Here is a 21017-nt window from a genome sequence, read left to right on the forward strand (position 1 = left end):
GCAATAGACAAAGGTCACTATTAGGTTTTTGTTTCACTTTTTTATTTCACTGTGGAATTTCTAAAATCATAGAATCAGAGAATCATGGTATGTACAGTACATGCAATTGTACAAATCTCAAGAAGTTAAGAAAAAGATTGGGTTTTATCATTTTGTTTCTGGCTGGACTGTGTTGTAAAGTTATAGTTTACTATGAATAATTTATATAGATATAAAATACACTACAGTTCATGAAAAACGCTATCTACTGAAATAATCTACAAGTAGTACAGATATTTTGAGTAATGGAACCCTACACCCAAATGGGCTGTGATGGAATGTCTGCATGAGTTGAGGAACTGTGTCCAAAAGACAGAAGTTTCCACGCCTTTGAGACATCTTAACTCAGCACATTTGGTACCTGGGAATATTTTTCTCTCATCCCTTCAATAGTTTAACATAAATTGGATGGGGTCACTGTATGGTATTTTTAAAAAACGTCAGGACTTTCTTCGATTTATATCAATTTAGATAGAAAACTACAGTCTGCATTCATTCACATCAAATGTGTGAAACACGTTTACATTGATGTAAGGTTTATTTTCAGAGTACTTCTATCCTGCAAGAGGATCATCATATTAGATTCACTGGTAAAAGTACCACTTGGCACATTACTTAGTGCTTTGGTCTATTGCCGTATATTTGTTGACTGCAAGGAATCCATAAAACCTATTCTCCTTCAAGTGTGTCATCTTTCCAGACTGGCTCCAGTTTTTACCACTGTGACATCACGTCCATTGATATGTACACACACAAAAGGCGCACATGGAAACATCACATAACTCATGAACATTTATGAAAATAAAAGTTTCCCTGGGCAATAATACAATATGAAAAATATCAATCCATACTGATGTTCTCACATCCCATGTATAGTACTCTATACATAGGCCATATTTTGCTGTGACAGTTTCTGACATTGACTGAGTATAGTCATAGACCCTCAAGAAAGGTGTCCGCTGTCAGTGACTAGATTCATCATTGAACAAAGGGGCATGGCTATCTGTGCTTCATGGAATGTGAACTCCAATCAAATATTTTATAGGACATTCAGGTTGTTGCACATATATATGACAAAAACACTAAATATTTTTCATAGGTATCAAATTTCACAATAATATGGTGATTCAAGTCCCTCTATCCACCGGTCTGCAGAAATGCATTGTAGATTTTAGTCGTGTGGTTGCATATTTTCCCATGTAGCGTCAATATGGCAAACTCTCGATACATACGCTCAGGCACAGTAAATGCCTTTATAAATGTGGAAACATATCATTCAAAATACTACCGGTATATGTCAACACAACAACAGGTAATGAAGTACTCGGCTATCGATGTTAATATTTGGCTGAATTTGCCTGCAACAGTCCATGACACTTGCGAACAGTGCGTCGGCATTTTGTTTTTTGATTGTGATCATAATGCAACCATAATGTGTCGTCCCTTTCAAGCTTTATCTAGAGGGGCAACGTTACCCATTTAATGAAAAACTAAATTGTTTAGTGTTTCTAAAGGGAACAAGTTGTAATGTTTTGTGATATTCTGAAAATAACAACCCACAAACGTCATGTTTTTGAATGATCACATTGCGGCTGTCATAGGATCGTGGGGTAGCAACGTTGACATAACGGCCAGTTGAACATTGTCGGTGTCCTTTGTTTAAGGTGTGAATCGTGTGTTTGTTCATATCACGGAGTGTCACAAAGTAACCAGCCACGTTTCCAGACCGGTGGATAGAGGGACTGTGGGTGATTATACATTTATGTATTTTAAATGGTAGTTAATATATAACAAAGCTACACTGAAAGTTTGAATCTGTATCATCATTTTGACTTGCTAAATATATATTTTTAGCTAGGTTTTTTGCGAGTGAAAACAGCTTTTCCCGCTTCCTTAAGTCTAACAGGAAACACTTGGAAAGAATTTGACGGAGTCTCTGCTAATTTTAATGCATCGGACATTGGCAAAGTCCCCGGCACAAAGATGGTGTTTGTCTGTTTGTTCTGCTGCATTACTAACAAGTCATCACTTCTAACATCCCACGTTCTTTGCGGTGAAGAACACGCGTTGCTAATGTCATCAGTATTGCTGCAAAATCTTTTGTCGCGTGTACCATAGCAACCATCATCATTTGTGTCTCTGCTCCGATTTGTCCTTTGTGTCTCAGAATCAGATTCATACAAAATCACACACTCTGGTTCACGTAGACTTCTTTTTCCAGTTGTCTCTTGACGGTGAACTCTGCCTCCCATCTGAATGACATCAAACTCATTGTTGCTTGGAACATTCTCTCTGCTAACATCGTTTTCTGTACCAGACATGTGACCAAGCTCCCAGAGGTAGTTGACAATCATACATATGTCTGTGGGGAAAGAGCAAACAAGTTTCCACAATCTATCAATAACAAGTCATCGTTGATGACACAGTCCCCACTTGTTAATAATGGGTACTTTGATTACATGTCCTCAGAGAGGATAGAGTCCTCTTCATTAATTAGGTCTGTGATAAAAATACTTTGATACAGATGGCGCTCAATGGCCAAGAATGAGTTCCATGGTGATGAAAACATAAAACCAATGTAGGCCACCATCCTAAAGTTCATAAAATGAGTCAACTAGGAATTAATCAACAGGATGTTGCAAAACATTTTTGCATACAATTCTAACACTTAACAGATTATCACTGGTACCATATTTCATAAAGTTTGATGCAGTATTTACAACACTATGAGATCAACATCTGTATCAAGTTTCATCACATTTGACGTTGTATTAATTTGTGGCTATATCACCCCAATTAGGAAAGTTCATTACTTATGCAATTACAAATTAATTAAAATGACACTGATAAATGTCTTTTTCAATGTTAAAGCAATGTGAGCTTTACATTGGTTAACATCTGTATAAAATTCATGAATTTGATGCAGTACATATTTCTTGACATATCAGCCTACTTACGAAACTTCAATAATTGACATGTTACTGCTACATGACGTGAAACAAATTGACGAGCATATGTATGAAATAGGTCAATGTCAACTTTGAATAATACTGGTGGAAATATGTCTGAGTTATGGCTCTGTACATATAAAACATCGTAATAAAATGGCTGCCTAGCGACCATATTGGATCGTATCACATAAAAAATCGACGTACATATGACATAGGTCAATGTCCTTGTACCAACTTTGAATAAAATCGGTTGAGATATGCCTGAGTTATGCCTCTGTATATGAAAAAATCGTAACAAAATGGCCACACAGCAGCCATATTGGATCGTATCACAAAACAAATTGACGTGCATATCTATGACATTGGTCAATGTCCTTGTACCAACTTTGAATAAAATCGGTTGAGATATGCCTGAGTTATGCCTCTGTATATGAAAAAATCGTAATAAAATGGCCGCCTAGCGGCCATATTGGATCGTATCACAAAACAAATTGACGTGCATATCTATGACATTGGTCAATGTCCTTGTACCAACTTTGAAAAATACCGTCAATGACGCTGTACCTTCTCTAATGTGTGGCCAGGTCAGGTAATTGGTTGTTGGCATGGAGTTGTTGGTAAATAGTTGATGATGTAGGGGCATGAGGTGGGATATGGACCCAAAGAACCCAAAAGATGATTCAATACATCAATCAAAAAAATTCTAAGCTACAGTATAAACTGCCTAAAGATAGTTCAATGTGGAAAAAAGTTAAACAATTCAGAAATAAGAATTAACAGTCCAAAATAGTAATGACGCACTTCCTTACTGACCTGAGTGCATGTGAAATACACAACCTGGCATCTGTAAATTAAATGTATACCAAGTGATCATTTCCAGTCACTTTTAACTGTTTTTAATGGATTTTCCAAAGAGTCCTGTGGAAATGATGAAAAACGCTTATCTGGTCTTGTGTTTGTATAACCTCATGGCTGATAATTGTCATAGTATTGAAAAAAAATTATTGTCATAGTATTGAAAAAAAATTGAAAGTGAAGAAATTACTGTTTTAATAGGCATATTTTCCTTGAAATACATGACCGTGTAAAGAATATATGCTAAAAGTGTTTAAGAGTAAATTTCTTTTCAAAAAATAATTTAATTTGTGACCAATGGATTTTTATTCTTTGAGTTTACAAATTCAAACATTGCAATTTGTTCAATCATCTTGTGCAGTGCAAAATTTATAAAATGACTGAAAAACAAAAAAAATTGGCAGAATTACTGTCTTTGTGATGTAAAATTATGGGTTGACATCACAATAACTGTTAATCTGTTTGAAGTACTAATATACTATAATTTAAAAAAGAAAAATTCATGCAGAAACGGTAAAATATATTGTCAGCAATGTAGTGTTAATTTTGACTTTACATGAAAATATGCCTTTGCTGGATACCAAATATATAGGGCGAAATATCAGCCATGTTCAGCAAAATCCACACAACAGCATTGATCCTTTTCTAATTTGATTTGATTTGCTTATGTTATCCTTGTATGACAGTCAGTACAATATGGAACTTGAACACAACACAGTGAATAAGTATGCTGTAAATGAAATGATGTGGCTGCATCCACATGCAGCAATAGGAGTGCCTTTGTCTCTCACCCCTCATTTCCAACCTGTCCCATCCCTTTTGATCATAAACATTTTCATTGTTTTTTATAGCTGACCAATCAGTTAACCTGTTTATTTTGAATATTTGCGCATATTTCCTCAGTATTTGACATTTTCTGAATACCTTCTTATTCAGTTTGTCATTTCTAAAAGTTTAAATGCTCCATTGTGTGGTCAAGCTTTCCACAAGCATCAAATGTGGTACTTCATATAGGAGGGTCAGCCTCTAGAGGGCGGGCATCATGAACACTCCTGTGTTTGTTGGTTAATTCCTCCACGTAAACTTCTGATTGTAATGTAAACATTGAACATGGCCGACGTCCGATTTTCCTGTCTAAAACTTTCACTCATTTTCGTTCATATGACTCTGAAACTCCAAGAAACGATTGGGAAGAAAGGGTTATCTTGAAATATTGAGGTACTCGCCGATATTTTGCAAAATTAAATGAGAAAAAATGCAAGGAAAATGCCGACAGGCCCACACAATGACAGTTTTCAGACTCGGAGTCGGAGGCATATGATCATCTCTGCAGATTATGCAACAGGCCCAGATCACGTGAGGCCATGAGGGGATATTCACGCAACTCAGTACCAAACACTAGCGCTCACAGAGTGAGCAAACACAAAGTGAGTACCCCTAACGTCAGCTCAGTAGTCTGTAATAGATTGTAGTCAACTAAGAAACCTTGGAGAAAGGCTTAACACTGTGGCTATGCCGCTAAGTCCCTTTTGATTTTTGTCATAGCTCAAAATCGTTCTCCCACACCTCAACCTGAGCCATGAACACCCCCACCAGTTTATGATATGACCCATCACAATGGCATGACGTCAACGGATCTTGACAGACGGAAGTCTTGACAGACGGAAGTTCTTGACAGCAGCATATTGGTTTTCAACTCTAATACCTTCTCTGTCTATAAATAGACACGAGAAGGTAATAAAATTGGTTGAAACATGTCTGAGTTATGGCTCTGTACATGAAAAAATCGTAATAAAATGGCCGCCTGGCAGCCATATTGGATCGTATCACAAAAAAAATTGACGTGCATATCTATGACATTGGTCAATGTCCTTGTACCAACTTTGAATAAAATTGGTTGAAACATGTCTGAGTTATGGCTCTGTACATGAAAAAATCGTAATAAAATGGCCGCCTGGCAGCCATATTGGATCGTATCCTAAAACAAATCAACGTGCATCTGTATGACATATGAAGTAATCCTTGTACCAAGTTTGAATGAAATCGCTTCTTGCATCTCTGAGATATCTGTGTGAACGGACGGACGCACGTACACACGCACGCACGGACGCACGCACGGACATGACCAAACCTATAAGTCCCCCCGGACGGTGTCCGGGGGGACTAACAACAGCAGCACGGGCACAGATTGCACTTGACCATGGTAGTAAATTTTTAAAATTCTCAATGTTAAATTTTGTATTCAGATTTCCTGAACTTTGGTTCATAAGAATATGTTTATACTCTAAATGTCATGTTTTTGAACCAACTTTTACTTTTCTCTGTGACAAAGACCTCTGTGGGTGCAGGAAGTAAATTGCCATCCTGTAGGTTACGATGTCACGGCTGGTAACTTACCATCTTCAGAAAGCAAGTCATCATTAAATCTTCTTGAACATGTTTCACAAATTGTCTCCAGGAGAGGGATATAAGGTTGTACGTTGACTGGACCTTGCACGGTACACCCTGCAACAAAGTTAATTCAAATATCACTGACCTGAGAGTAACACTCTGAGGTTACAAGAAGTTAATCTGGCCTACTGCACATGAAATACACAAATGAATATCTTCCATTCCAGCTTTGAAGTTTTTGTAAGTGAAGGATCCTATTACAATAACAGTTAACGTTATGAAATGTAGGGTTGACAATACAGTACATTAAATCGATTAATCAACAAAACAAGATACCCAGTGGCTGGTATAGCTTCTTTGTGATATGTCATAGTACAAAAGTCTAGACAACATGAAACAATGAAAAGTATTATCTCAAAAAAAATGTGTGTAGTACATTCTACCTTTCTTATGACTTTAATATTACAGAAAGTCAATAATATGCAAATGAGCTACATCATACATGTATGTCATTATATGTTACTATACATATGCATACTTATAATCTCCTGAAAGATAACAATCTCTTGAACAAAAATAAACCACAACATACCATCACTGTTGACATACTCAACATCGTCTAGATCAACCAAACCAAGTTTCTCTAATTCAAAAGCCACTGACAGATCTCTTGAACCACTTGGCTCCTGTAATGGGTGATCATACAGTGGCATCATTACCATTTAAACACAGAACTTAGCGACAAAGTGACTGCTGATAATTTCACATGATTGTACACAGTCATTACTCTGTGAAATCCTCTGTGTCTGATATTAAAGGGAGGGTGTCGTCGGAACTGCGCATGTGCAACTTTTTGTTACAAACAATGTATTTTAAGCATTATATCTAAATGCATCACGTCAACATAGCTGCAACATTTTTATGACATTCATTGTTAACAAACATGTTTTAACTTTCACCAATCGCCAACATACCCTATATACAGTGTTTACATCAGTAGTTGGGGTCCCTTGCAACCTTTGAGCAGAGCTCCGACAACCACCCTCCCTTTAACCGACTAGTTTCATCAACATTTTGACCAAAGTTTACACATGGAGGTAAAAAGAGGAGTAACAACACTCATTGTTTTCACTTGGCACCAAAATAGTTGTGCATGTTTGCTTAGCAAATACCGAATACTCAATCTCTCTGTAAGCAGTGTAATGCCATTTTTCAATTTTAAGGTCATACAACCTAACTGAATACAATGGCATTACTGCACCAAGGCCTAATGGTAAAGCCTTGACTTTCACTGTTTCATGATGTTTTTTTAATATTTTTTTTTATTTTATCAACAACAGAGACAAAGACCTGCAAAGACTGTTACAATAGTCTAAACCAAAGGCAAAACCCAAAAATACTACAGATACTGCAAGGACAATATTGAAAATGGATACATTCATTGTACAGAGCTGGTTTCATTTTCAGAGAGATAGGAGGAACAGTGCGGCAAATTCCTTCCATTTGTCTTTATAAATAGACACTGTGTTCTTTCTTTTTGAGATAAAAAATTCTAGCCTTTGAATATGTCTGACTTTAATTCTCAATATCTGAAACGTTGGTACTTCTTTTTTGAGTTTACAGTCATAAATATACTTTTTGTACACCAGTACTATGTTATTGAGTAAATCTGACCAATTTTTTTCACCCCAAATAATCTGTCTTTGTGTTGGATTGTTTGCACAATATAAAGCTGTGTGCCATAATTTGCACTGTTTCATGATGTTAATGTCTCTAGCATTGCTTTGCTTGACTGAGGCAAAGGCCAGTCAGTGACTTACCTCCATAGTTAACTCAGAGTGGCTGTTGTCAAGGATTTCCACTCCCTGGCGTGCCTGCTTGTACGTATCCAATTTAGCCATGTTCGATTCACATTGGGTCAAAGCCTGGTCATACTCACATAATTTCTCAAGTTGATCTAAGAGTGATCCTGACAAGGTAGTACCAATTGTTGCAATGTCTTCCGCCTGTGTCTCTATTAGGGATCTAATGGTGTAGTTTTGCTGTGCAAACAGATGCCAAAGCCGTTTATGTGCTTTTTTGTTGGAGAAAGAAGGTAAAAAGGCATTTAAATCATTAATTAAGAGAATAACTAATTCTCTTTATTCAAAAATTACTCTTTCTTTTAGAAACACAGAGAACAACGGTATTTTTTCCTCAGCCCTTTTGCTGTGTTCGGGGTAAATACTGTATATCTCTGCAGGTCGTAGGTTACATTGAGGTCACTTGTCAAAGGGATAAGTCGTTTATAAAGTTCAAATGTTCAAAGGGACAAAGTCACTACAGTTTCAAATTTTTTCACTTATTTTTGTTTGATGTGAGTATTTATTTTGTTCTGTTCACAAAATATGGTGAATTATCACCATGGCTCCACTCTAGCTTTAATTATACATGTAACATGTATATATACTGAAGCTATAATTTCCAGAACATATCATTTGTTATGTCATCATAGCTTTTATTGTTACTTTTAAAAGCAGGGAGGGAATAGAGATCAATTGACTGACAATTAATATGGAGCATGTTTCAGTAAGCATAACAACATGGTGGGATTGAATTTTGCAAAAATCAACAAAATTTAACAAAATAACTTGATAATATCTTGAAGATGGTAACTTTTCCCCTTAAAGGTATACTGTCACCTGTTCCAATTTTGCCACAGTTACCATGGAGAGAGAAAATCTAACCAATCACAGATTTTAAAAAGGTGGTCGCTTTTTAAAAACAGTGCCCTCACATTGGCATTTTAATACCAAGGAATGCCCCTTTGGCCATATATGGGCATATTAAGATTACAGGTGACTGTATACCTTTAAAGGTTAACACACTCAAAAATGCGAAGAACATATGACAAAGTTGTTGAAAAAGTGATGAACTAGTGATAACACAAACAACAAGGATTTGGTTTTTTGCATGTGATTCTTACCTTGTTGAGTTAATGCATCTTGCAGATCTGTTTCTCTCTTGCATGCAAAATTCTTGACACCAAACCACTTTGTAGCAATATCCTGTGACAAAGTCAAATGTAAGATCATTTCTAAATTCCTGATCCACTCATCTCATTGTAGTTCTATCAATGGCTACAAATACAAAATCATGCCCTCTATCCTTAAAGCCGCACTTTTCAATCCCAGGTTCTCGCATTAGTTGAGTTCTCCTCCCAGTCAAACACTTGGTCAGTACGATATTTGATTTCTCTAACATTAATTACACAAACTGATCTCAACCTTTTGTCACCTTTTGCTAATCCTGCAAACAGAGTTTATACAAACGTTTGACATCGGTCGGTTCAAATAGCCAACGGTCATCGATTCCCCACCACAAATGCTCGAATTTCCTAAAAAATTGTCTTCCAGTCGCTTTAGACTTTGAATATAACCACAGAGTTCGATCGGCAGCAACTTCGCGCTGACCGCTTGGCAGTCTGTCGGCATTTTTGCGGCTAGGGAAATCTAAAAAGTGGCATTTTCTGGAGTGTGTGCCTGCATGTTGCCTGTTTGGTGTCCACTTGCACAATGAACGCCGTCATAGCTTCGCCTCCTTTTAAAGGGAGGCTCCACCTTTAAGCTGCTACATCCCACCCTCCATCCATAAGCTGCCAAGTGATTTAAAAGATAGCTTGTTGCTGTATTGAGTTACACTTGACAACACTGTCAGTTTATCTCTATTTGCAAGAAAGGATAAATGCACAGAAAAACAAAAACATATTGCCCAGAACTGGGCACACAAGTCTGATGCTACGTTTTCTACAACACAGTATAAATTCTGTAGTGGCACAGTTCCTCCGCAAACTACGTCCTCTGCAATGTAAGCCACCTACAATGAATGAATTTGACACAATGATTTCAAGATCTATCATTTCCCATTTCCAACATCCCTGAAACATCAGACTGGGTGCTTCCCCTAACATCACCTTGACTGGAACCATAAGTGAAGCTTGGGGTTTGGCACTTGCCCAAGCATGAGCGCTAATAGTACACGAGATAATTACAGTAGCCCATATTATGTATACATCGTAGACAAACTTGTAGAGGCCAGTCACTCTGGTTGCAGGATCTGTGGCATCTCACATCAATCACATCCTACATATGGATATATTTAATCTCTGTACTATCTCTCACTTACCATATAAGTAAGTGTCGTGTATGGGTTGTCAGTAGCATTTGGTACATTGTTGTACAGACAAATTCCATGAATTTTGTCGATGAGCTTGGTGATTGCATTGAATTCCTTGTTAGCCTCTATGAGGGTCATCTTGAATGTCTCGTGTGCCCCAATCAAAACCTGTCGGTGATAGTGTAAACTTTAGAGATTGTGAAAGTTTAAGCCACAATCTTAGTACTGGAAATTTCTGGAAAGATTTGTGAAACTCTCTTGTGCTTTTTCTGTTTTCTGTATAGCCTTGATTGAGATTTCAGGTTTGTTACTAAATATAGATGCACTCGCACGACTTTCCGACAATGCTGCCTAAAATTCGGACAAATTTTGTTGTTGCATGCACGGCCGTTGTTGCAGCTTGTAGTCTGAGCCATAAAATACCACGAACTAGCATGACTTTTAGTAACCATTGAAACGCTAGCAGGTTTTATTTTTGCCGTTTATGCAGAAAATGAAGACAAATATTTATTTATGCATATTAATGAGAGAAAAACATGACGTCATTTGTGATCAGTGCTATTGTGATTACATGCATCTTCATGCCTTCAATCAAAGACAGTTTTTCTCAACACCAGAATAAGAATACTCCTATGAAAGACAGTCAGATACCAAAGTGTACGTGTAAAAACTTAAATCTCACCAAGGGCTTCCACTCTGAAACACACTTTGTTTATAAGCATGTTCTATTTAGGATTATCTTAATCATAATTCATCATCATTTCTAATCTTGGGTAAAAATATCTTCACCTGTACAGATAAATGAAGTCAACGCAACTGTGATTTCTCAGCTTTGTCGTGACAGCTTTAAACTAGAGTGTCAGAGATGAATTGAATATGTTCATTTTCAAAATGCTGCAACTCACAACAGCTGGTAAAGCAGCTAGGAAAAGTGTGTCCGCATATTAAAAATCATATAGGACTGTAATTTGTGATGACACAGTCAACATACTTACTCTGATTTCATCCAGTGACAGTGCAGTGAACTTGGTTTGGGGATTTTCTGTGGCAGCATCCATCCAGATATCAAATGGTACAGCTCTCTTAGCAAATTCCTGATGCAGACCATCGACCTAGGGTAATCAATGGGACAACGACAACTTGAATAATTGAATGACAAGAATGAAAACAGAAACTAAATATATCTCTTGTAAGATTATTCATACACTGCTGGCTTTATGTTTGAGTACATATTTTTCCTTGTAAAGCTTCTTTTATATTGATTTAAAAATTCTGAAAATAAACTTTTACAAGGACAGACAAATCTCACGGGAGGATAGTATGCATTCTTAGTTTCTCTTGGAATAACATTTCAGTATTTGAATCATAAAGACATAAATATTTTACATAGATTTGTAAACAGACCATTTTGCAATCACCTCAATTTAATTACGTGATCGGCAGGTACATCGACATATAAAAATCCTTCACACTAATTTTCCAAATCGAACAGACATGATACACATTATGAAAACGTAAAACATTCTGTAAATTTCCAGACTTTTCTGGTAATACAATCAAAGAAGTGATATTTGAGTACACTGTACAATGGAGGCATTGTCAGTGATTCATAGACAATACAGAAGTGAAAACAGGGAAGTATGCCCCAGTAGTTTGAGAGTAACCCTTAAAGGGAGGGGTAAATTGAACTGGACTCAAAGGTTATATGGGACCCATACGACCTATGTAAACACCGTATCCAAGATGCATAGGTGCATTGTTGAAAGTTAAAATGTGTTTGTTATAAAGCAAATCATTTTTTTTTAATTTTCACAGTTGCAACACTTCTGTTGAATTAATCATTTAAAACACTTATCTTAGGTTTGAACGAGGTGCAGCTCTGTAAAAATTTGCCTTATGCGACCAAAATCGTTGAAGCAGCTTTGAATCTTGACTTCAGTACTGAACAAAACCCATGACATTTAGGTTTATGTACAGGTAAATCACCTTTATGACATGTTCCAATCTTTCTTCATTTGAGCCATTCCAAAAAATATTAAACATTATTTTTTAAACAATAGAGAATTTATAAAACTTTTGTCAGACGCTCGGCAAATTTTGTTTCTATTGCTGCTAATGTGAAATATGGCCATGTCTGTGTTGCATTGATGCATCAAGTGGCTGGGCTAAGTGTATTACAATGCATCAACTGCTCTGGTAAGTAGGTGATCTCACTTCAGCTAGTTTTAGCTTGTGCACAGCTCATCAGTCTGCGAGTATAAGTGACAAGAAAAGATGGAATGACACAGACACAGACATACACATACACATTGTGGTGAAACCGGACACTGTTTAGCCCATGGTATCCACACACAATGCTACTAAATTGTCTTGGAATATACCTGTCTTGCAAAATGATGCTTGGTCTGGGGTACACATTTTGTGATATTTGTTTCCACGGCTGGTAGATTGTCTGTATTCATCTCTTTGACTGCACCACTGTCTTCATTGATTCGTTTTGTTTGATGAACAGTATGCTGCCAGAGAATACACTGATTCTTTTCCATCTTTTTGTTGACGGAAATTTCCAACACTGCACAAGCTTGACACATTCCTGACCGAGTCTCTTGCAAGAGCAATACTGGACAGTTCTTGGCGCGGACACAAAGGTTCACACCACTGATGTGTCCCACCATGGGACTGTCCTCACCATGTATTTCAGTGTGACTTTGAGGAACGGGAAAACCAGTACACAGATCAGTATTAGAGAGAAGAGTAATGATGTGTCCAATCTGTGAGACAATTGTCACTCTGTAAGGTAGCCTAAATGTTTCAGACCGAACTGAGTATCCATTCACAGTGACTAACCACGTTAGATCTGGATTCACCTGGATCTTCAATATTCTGAGTTCCGATGTTGTATTTTTCATCGTCAAGACATCTCCTTCTCTCTTCATATACCAATCTTTATGCATTTTGAGCATTCTCATCACGATTGGTTGAAACTCATCCAGTAAATGTGCCTTGGAAATGTCATGTGGCCCCTCTTGAAGATTGGGTGCCAGGGTGATATTTCTATACACATACCTGTTCAAGGTAGTTAAGGTAATACATGTTTCAATTGAAAAGTAAAAAGTGTACACATTTTGACATTCTTTGGTTGAGCAAACTCCCAACTCTTCTCTTTCATGATTCAGAATGACTGGGAGTGTTAACCATGCACATTTTTGGATAACGGAAGCACATACATTGTAACATCAAACGTATTTCAACCTGTTCACCCCTAATTCCTTGTAAACAAGTCCACAATTGATAACAATGGATTTGGGCCAAACCATGGTGGTGAAAGGGTAAAATAATTTACATGTTATTCTCCATGATAACTCTAGGGAAAATGCTTTTGAGTTTCCGAAAAAGGAATATGGTGAAAACTTGTTTTCCTCTGCTAGTTTCCAACTTCACATCTTTAGACAACACTATGATTTATAGCATGTAGATACCTGTTCTGGAAAAGAATTAACAGAAGACTAAAATCCAAACATAAATTATAAAAAACTTTTCTCTGACTTGTTATGCATAAACACTGTGCTTGCCTCTGTTAAAGGTATTCGGTCACCTATTTTTAAACAGCCAATCACAGATTTTACGCGGGTGGCCGCTTTTTAAAAAGGGCACCCCACACAACAAGCATGGCATACTTAGCAGCGTCGTCTGCACGAACTTTCACGTATCGAATATGGGGATTGACAGCTACAGGTGTCACGGGGTAGTACGATAAGCCCCGCCCCTTTACCATATATAGACTATGCAAATTTACGGTGACCGTGTACCTTTAACCTGATGATAGTGCCAGTATGTGTCGTATGTCTGTATGTTAATTTTGAAAGATTTGACCTGTGAGACTAAGCATGAAGAAAAATTAATCATTCTTTTGCATGATGGGAGGATACATTCGCTTTCTTCCTTCTTGGTGCACTATTAATTTTTGTGTGCATGGTATCGTCTTGCTCAACATTATTGCAAACTCTGAGAAACTTGGTATCGAAACTGGTGTCACAGTATCTTGACTTGTGGATTGTGCTTCACATAACTTCACCCAAGCTCTTAAAAATGCCGTGTTAGCGTCATCAACTGTTAGTGTAGCTCCCATTTGTACGACAAAGGTTTTCTTCACAACTTCTCTGAAAGTAGAAGTCAATAGTTATTCTTTGATAGGGGATATTTGTACAGAAACAAAATAGTAGTCCACTTTATCATATTTTTAAACTCTTTTGTGATAAGCCTTAATCTGAAAGCTGCAGTCATTCCTGTGAACTTTGTGGCAGCCCGTTTCCCATGATTACTTAGGATCCAGAAACAAGTGCCTATTGAAATTTTGGCTGACTCTACCGGTATACAGTGAAGTTTACGACGAAAAAAGTGAGGAAATCATACACTAATGTTGAGTAGTCCAGTAAATGATGGTAATTAAAGAGGTATGTTCCTAATGGAACAGGATCACTAATTTACTTGTGGGTTTGTTACCTACTAATTGTAGTTCGGGTGAAAAATAGTGCAGACCTTTAAGTTTTGATACTTGCATGGATGCTTGTTTGGTTTGAACTTTAATTTGAAGTATTTTGAGAAGATAATTGCCTGCTTGAATCACAATGCAGACTGTTTTCAATAATGGCTGTAGCATTCTATGGTACCGTAATATGGCCATAAGCAATAAGCCTGAATTTTGGCGAACACACCACCGAGGGCACTATTTTCATCACTAACTCAGACTTTCCTTGGACTTGCCCAAACAAAAACTTCATCAGTAGTCAAGCTGATATTGCTCTACCACCTGTCAAGAGGATTCGTGCTGCTGAATGTTATAAAACAGGAAATTGAGCTAATCACTACTGTGGTGGCCTATGGGAAATTAATTAGTGGTCTTGTGTCTAATTGACGGCCTGAAGGAAACTCTATAGTGGGGACATATTTCAATACTTATGTCCTATGGTGGAAAATAACATTCTTTTGCACTTTCTGTCACTCCGTACATTATTTGAAAATATGGAAGAATATGAAAACCACATGAGATATCAATTTTGATATATTTGGGGGGCCCAAATCCCTGATGGTGATCATATTGGACTCATTCAAGAATAAGGGTATGGCACAGCTATTTCTTAATTATTTTCCTAAGTCCACTTAATTTGTCAAACCAGAACTTTTATTGTTTAGATATACTATTTATTGCTTTACATCAACAATTCGTGCAAATACATCCATAGTGTTTTTTACTGAGAAGTTTATTTTTCCAAAGTTCTGTAAAAAGTTTAATTTTGAGGAAGGATTGCTATTTGTGAAGACATTATCTTTCATGGGAAGTGCACTATTAAGGTAGAGCTGTACATTGCCAAGTTTTTTGCAAAGGAATATTTTTCATCTAAAATGACATGGAAACTGCATGCCTCATACTATATATTTTCAAAAAGAAGAGAATCTGAAGTTTAGTATGGCAGCAATAGTTTACTTGAAGGATGAAGGGGGTGTATATTTGGGGTAAAAAACCTCAATTTTGGTATTAATGCTAAAAATTAATTTTAGTAAAAAGTTGATACTATTTTCTTAAATGTAATGTTTCACTTGAAACAAGAGTATATGTAGAATAAATGACTATTTTATTTTGCATTATCTATTCTAATTTTAAAATGGGATGGGTTGATAGACTGACACTTAAAAAAAGTTATTAAACATAGGGCCAAAGTCCCTGAAGCTACTATAGACATGGATACAAAATTAAGTATTTCCTTACTGTATGAAATTATCTCACTAAGGTCATCCTACGGACAAGTAAACTAAATATTAAAGCTGTCTGACCAGCGGTTTTGAAAGAACAAGCAACTCAACAGTTGACAGAGCTCTGTTGAGTTATGTAGAGAATAACCTTTTGTGACACATGTATTGATGAAGAAGGTGGATATCGTTGATTAACATTGTGAGTTCTGTTTAATAAGTTGAGACTGTACATACTCAGAGAAAGCACACTGAAGAGACAAAGGTTTGAAACTTAAGAAGTTCAAGGTCATCAAAAGCATTATAAGGAATCATGTTACACTTTCATTGCACTGTTTACACAGATTGCATAATTGCTATAAATAGCACATGAGGAATCTTTATACAGCCCAGCTTTACCATAAAAACCCTATCACTTTGACCACTCTTTTAATTGACCACTCTATTTTTTTCCTCAAAAAGTAATTTTATTTTATCCTTACCAAGTCAACCATAAATGGAAATTAGAACTTTCTCTATCTCTATCTCTATCTCTATCTCTATTGACTATTTTGAGCAATTTCTTTTAGATAACATACAGGGCACAATAAATGACGGTTCAGAATATGTCAAAGTTGGGATTCAGGAAAGTTGCCTTATATGTTTTAATCCTCCGAGATGGTAAGCATTTCACTATGAACTGTCAAAAAAGTTGAACTTTCTGATAATTCTACACTAAAATTATTTTGGCTTTGATGATTTCCTAATTAATTCAATTATTTAAAATCATATTAATTATTTTTTTCTGGGTGAATTGATAGGGTTTATACAGTACAAGAATTACATACAATGTAAGTCAAATTTTGACCAAAAATGACAAAAAAATTCTTTAAAAATACAGATTTGCATATTTCATCACAATTTGAACAAGTCTAAGTTGGGTTACCCCTAGGGACCTGTATACCAAATAACAAAGCTGTCTGACCAGCGGTTATGAAGAAGAAGATTTTTTACCAAAAACACCTTTTTTGGCATTAATTTGCCTATTTTCAACAATATCAAAAAATTAAAAAAAATCGTTTCTCAAAATCGTATTTTTCATCTACACAACAAATATCAAATCAGTAAGTACTGCGGTTCTCAAGATATTTGAGTGGACGGACGCCTCACAAATGGACATACATACATACATACAGACTGACGCCGGACGCCGGACGGATACCCATCCCAATAGCTTCTATAGACTATAGTCTATAGTAGCTAAAAACATGATTAGCATAATTAAAATGCTTCTTATTCAAAATGTAAGAACTTCATTGCCAAACAAAATACTCATTTTGTTACATAGCATTTAAAAAACACAATGTAAAAATTTTAGAAAATTGAGCTAGCCACAGTGGTGTTAAATTCTTGGAAATCTCGAAATTGGGAGAAAAGAAAAGCCAGGGAATCGGTGATATGCATACATTTGCATAAATTAACACTTCTTTATCGTGCAACTTACCACTGCTTGTGAACTCAACCAATATTTTAATCTTGGGTCGATAAATTAATTAAAATTGAATGAATATTTGCAAAATAGTGATTTTGAACAAAATACGCTGTGTTTGGTGCAGCGTCCCCTCAAGCAATTGTAAAAGTATTCAGATATGAGTGTTCAGGACACAAAATTTGTTTGCCAGGAGTTTTTTTTTTTATGTCATATGGCTTGGTACAAAGATGATGCAAATTGCTGCCACAGGACCAATGAATGTATGTCTTGAGGCAGGTGTAGCAGTTAACTGTAAGGTTAAATTTTCCTTTACTTTAGTATTTGACATCAATACTTTCATTGGTGCACATTTGTATATATTCATGATGTATACTGGTTATGTGTGGGCTATTTGATGTTAGATATTAGCCACCGTGAGACGAAGCTGGATAAGTTACGTCTGAGACACTGTGATGAGATGAGTGGTTCCTTCATAAGTTCCTTGAGTTTATGTGTTTTGTTGTTCGTATTTGATTGCTTTACTGTGTTGTTTGTCTGTGTTTTGATTTGTCAAGGCTTGCGTTAATTTGAGACAGTTCCTCAAAGAAAAACGTCAATATGCTCTCTCTACCACTATGTCTGTTGCTGTCAACAATTTCCTTGCACCCAAGTTTAAGTGCCTTGACTTTCAAGTGGCACAGCTCTGTTTAGCTCCTTTTCAGCTTTATTTTTTGTACTGTACACATGGCTGTCCCTGCAGGTTTTCTTCAGCAGTCGTTGGATATTTTTGTCTGACTAGACTGAAATGAATAACGTTATCTCTTCATCGGACAAATTATTTTGCAGCCACCATGATGAAAGTGAATTGAATGTTGCTCCGTACACCAGCTCAGGTCTGACCAGCACCACTGTCTCATATCTCAAACATTTCAGGACCACTTAGGAGCATCCTCGCGTATTTTTTCACGCCAGTATTTGACCTGAGACATTTCAGAAGAGTTTCATTGAACTGTGTATGAACACACTATTAGTTCTCCTTTGAAAGTTGTGTTTAGTAAATCATTTTGTTCAGAGATTAGGCTGATAAAAATCTGCCTTAATCTTGAAATATTCCTTACTTAAGCTTTCAATGGGATAGAGACTGTACCATTTTTGAGGTATGCATAGGTATTTGATGGAAACAAGGAAGTCATTGGTCTCAACTATTGTACATCTGCACATCAACATTCTGTTAATCACATCTTTTGGGATTAGCCCTTCCTACCTCCATATTGCTACCGACAAAAACCAACAACAGTATTCCCACTGTGGGATGCTTTTGCACTTGGAGGAGGAAAGGGTGGGGGCAAGTGGAGAAGTTTCTTGGTTCTGAACAGCGGAATGAAAATTTTAAAATCGAACCAAGAGCAGTTGCAAATGGCTTCACCTCCCTCTAAAGATGGTAAATTTGTTGAACATTTCATGATAAAGCACCAAAGATTACAATTTCTCGAATTCGGCTGCCTGTAGGTGGGCTGCTCCTGCACACTAGACCTGATTGCCTCTTGGAGTTGCTACAGTTCAGTAGATCGCAATCCCAGGCAAAACCTCAAGCAACTGTACTGCATCGATCAATAGGCCAAACCCGGAATTCGAATCGACCACGGTATAAACAAAGCCATGTGCGCAAACGCGCATACACGTACGTGTATTTCCATACGCGTTATACACATGTGGGTTTGTTTGTACCGGCATCACGTGATTATTTGGGCGTACTGAGTCTGTAGAACGCCTGGCGTCCTTTTTATTATATTCCGAAGTAGAACCATTGATGAAGGTTCTAATATAGTGAGAGTTACTCTCATTCCACTGCCCTAACACAGTACCAGTTACAGGTTGTCTCGTAGATGTAGATGTATGGTAAAGAAAATGGACCTGTGATGCACAAAATATCTAAAGAAGCGCAGGCCCGTTTACCAAAAGAGTAAACTACGAACACATGATGGCAAATGCTGTCGTGTGTACTTACCGAAAAAATGCATCGTGCTTGCGATCGGCCATGATTGCTGATGTCGGATCTCAAACTTGCAACAGTTTATTATACACTGTTTTACTTCATCTAATGTGGCGTTCCAGCTCACAATTTGAAGACAGAGTTTTCAAATTTTAACTTGGCTCTAATTAATTGTTTAACGTAATACTATAGGTCACGAGCAACGAAGGATGCGTGTTTGCTTGTAACTCTCTCTTCCAGAGTGTCGCCTTTGACATCAACACGACCTTTGACCGGAGTCAGGTACTTTGGTAGTGCGCCCTCACCCGTGAACTCTTACTTCACTATCCAACAAATACAGCAGCCAGCCAGTCGTTTCGTAGAAATTGCTACCGTTGCTTATTTTACAAGTAAATCTGCTATATGTTTTTAGAGGGAAAATATATGTGGCCTTCCTCAACATATTGAAAATTTTACTTTTCAATCTGTAAGAACATATCCTGGCTTTCCTTCACTGTCTCCAAAGTCATCATTTCTAACTAAACATCCTCTGCAACATGCTTGCAATCTGTAAACAATGGTCTTTCAAAGTAAAAATTATTTTCTAACTTATTTTAAACAAACTGTGGAGGGGGTAAATAATAGCAGTTCGTATCCACGTATACGTAACTGTCCTCTCTCTACGACTTCAAAGGTATTCCCTCCCTCCCCTCACCCCATCCTCGATCCCACTTTGAGCTCTCTTTCGACGGAAAGAAAAGAGTAAAATCAGCGATTTTCTCCTCTCTATAAAAGAAATCCTATCTGCACTCTCCGAACTCCATTGCATTCCCATCCTTTCCCCGTCCTATCAGCAAACTCCCGATAAGTTGACAATCGAATCATACCAGCGCATAATACTAGGTGCCAACCCATCAGACCCTTTTCCCATAAAATTTCAATATTGAATTTCCAGATCCAATACGGAAATAAACTTCATTGCACCAAATAATTTACTTATGGAGAGCTTTTTGGGTTTTCAATGATGTGGACCAAGGGATCTTCAGGATCTTCAGGCTGAATAATAAAAGATAAGATACAAAAATATATAAATAATAAATAAACAGACAAACGGACAAACAACATACAGTCAGAAGGAAAGGGACTTTCAAGAGACAAAAAAAGTAGACAAGCGAATAAATAAATACAAGCGAGTTAATAGACTGATTGCAAACAATAAGCCCTTATTTTAAACGGTCATTCACTGTATTTTTCGTCTTGTGTTGATTTTTACTTAATATTGACAGTACAAGTGCTTGTCCTTCCTGGTTATCATAATTAACGTATGAATCTCATTGCATTGGGGATTTTTGCTAAATTTGATATTCGTGAGCAAATTTGAACTAACTACTGGATGGATGAGCTTTATGTCAACTCACCATTTGGGTTTATCTTTACATATTCGTTGTTGACAAAC

At 36.9% G+C, this 21017-nt stretch overlaps 1 protein-coding gene across 1 annotated transcript; it reads right to left on the bottom strand.

Moving 5' to 3' along the window:
• Positions 1–25: 25 nt before the first annotated feature.
• Positions 26–19836, bottom strand: LOC139117374 (uncharacterized). Its single transcript, XM_070680448.1, has 10 exons — positions 19598–19836; positions 14321–14551; positions 12773–13457; positions 11387–11503; positions 10401–10559; positions 9202–9283; positions 8057–8310; positions 6829–6922; positions 6243–6350; positions 26–2401 (listed from the first exon to the last, which is right to left on the bottom strand). The coding sequence occupies exons 1-10, from the start codon at positions 19627–19629 to the stop codon at positions 1890–1892; spliced, it is 2274 nt and encodes a 757-aa protein (XP_070536549.1). The 5' UTR covers positions 19630–19836; the 3' UTR covers positions 26–1889.
• Positions 19837–21017: the final 1181 nt, after the last annotated feature.

This window comes from Ptychodera flava, chromosome 18 (genome assembly GCF_041260155.1).
Source record: "Ptychodera flava strain L36383 chromosome 18, AS_Pfla_20210202, whole genome shotgun sequence".
NCBI lineage: Eukaryota > Metazoa > Hemichordata > Enteropneusta > Ptychoderidae > Ptychodera > Ptychodera flava.

Bases quoted from the DNA above. Each gene is read 5' to 3' on its own strand.
- LOC139117374 (XM_070680448.1), bottom strand. From the start codon at position 19,629: ATGGCCGATCGCAAGCACGATGCATTTTTTCG. The intron at 14,552-19,597 runs GTAAGTACACAC...TTCTACTTTCAG, and splicing joins AAGCACGATGCATTTTTTCG to AGAAGTTGTGAAGAAAACCT. The intron at 10,560-11,386 runs GTAAGTATGTTG...TATCACCGACAG, and splicing joins TGTCACTGGATGAAATCAGA to GTTTTGATTGGGGCACACGA.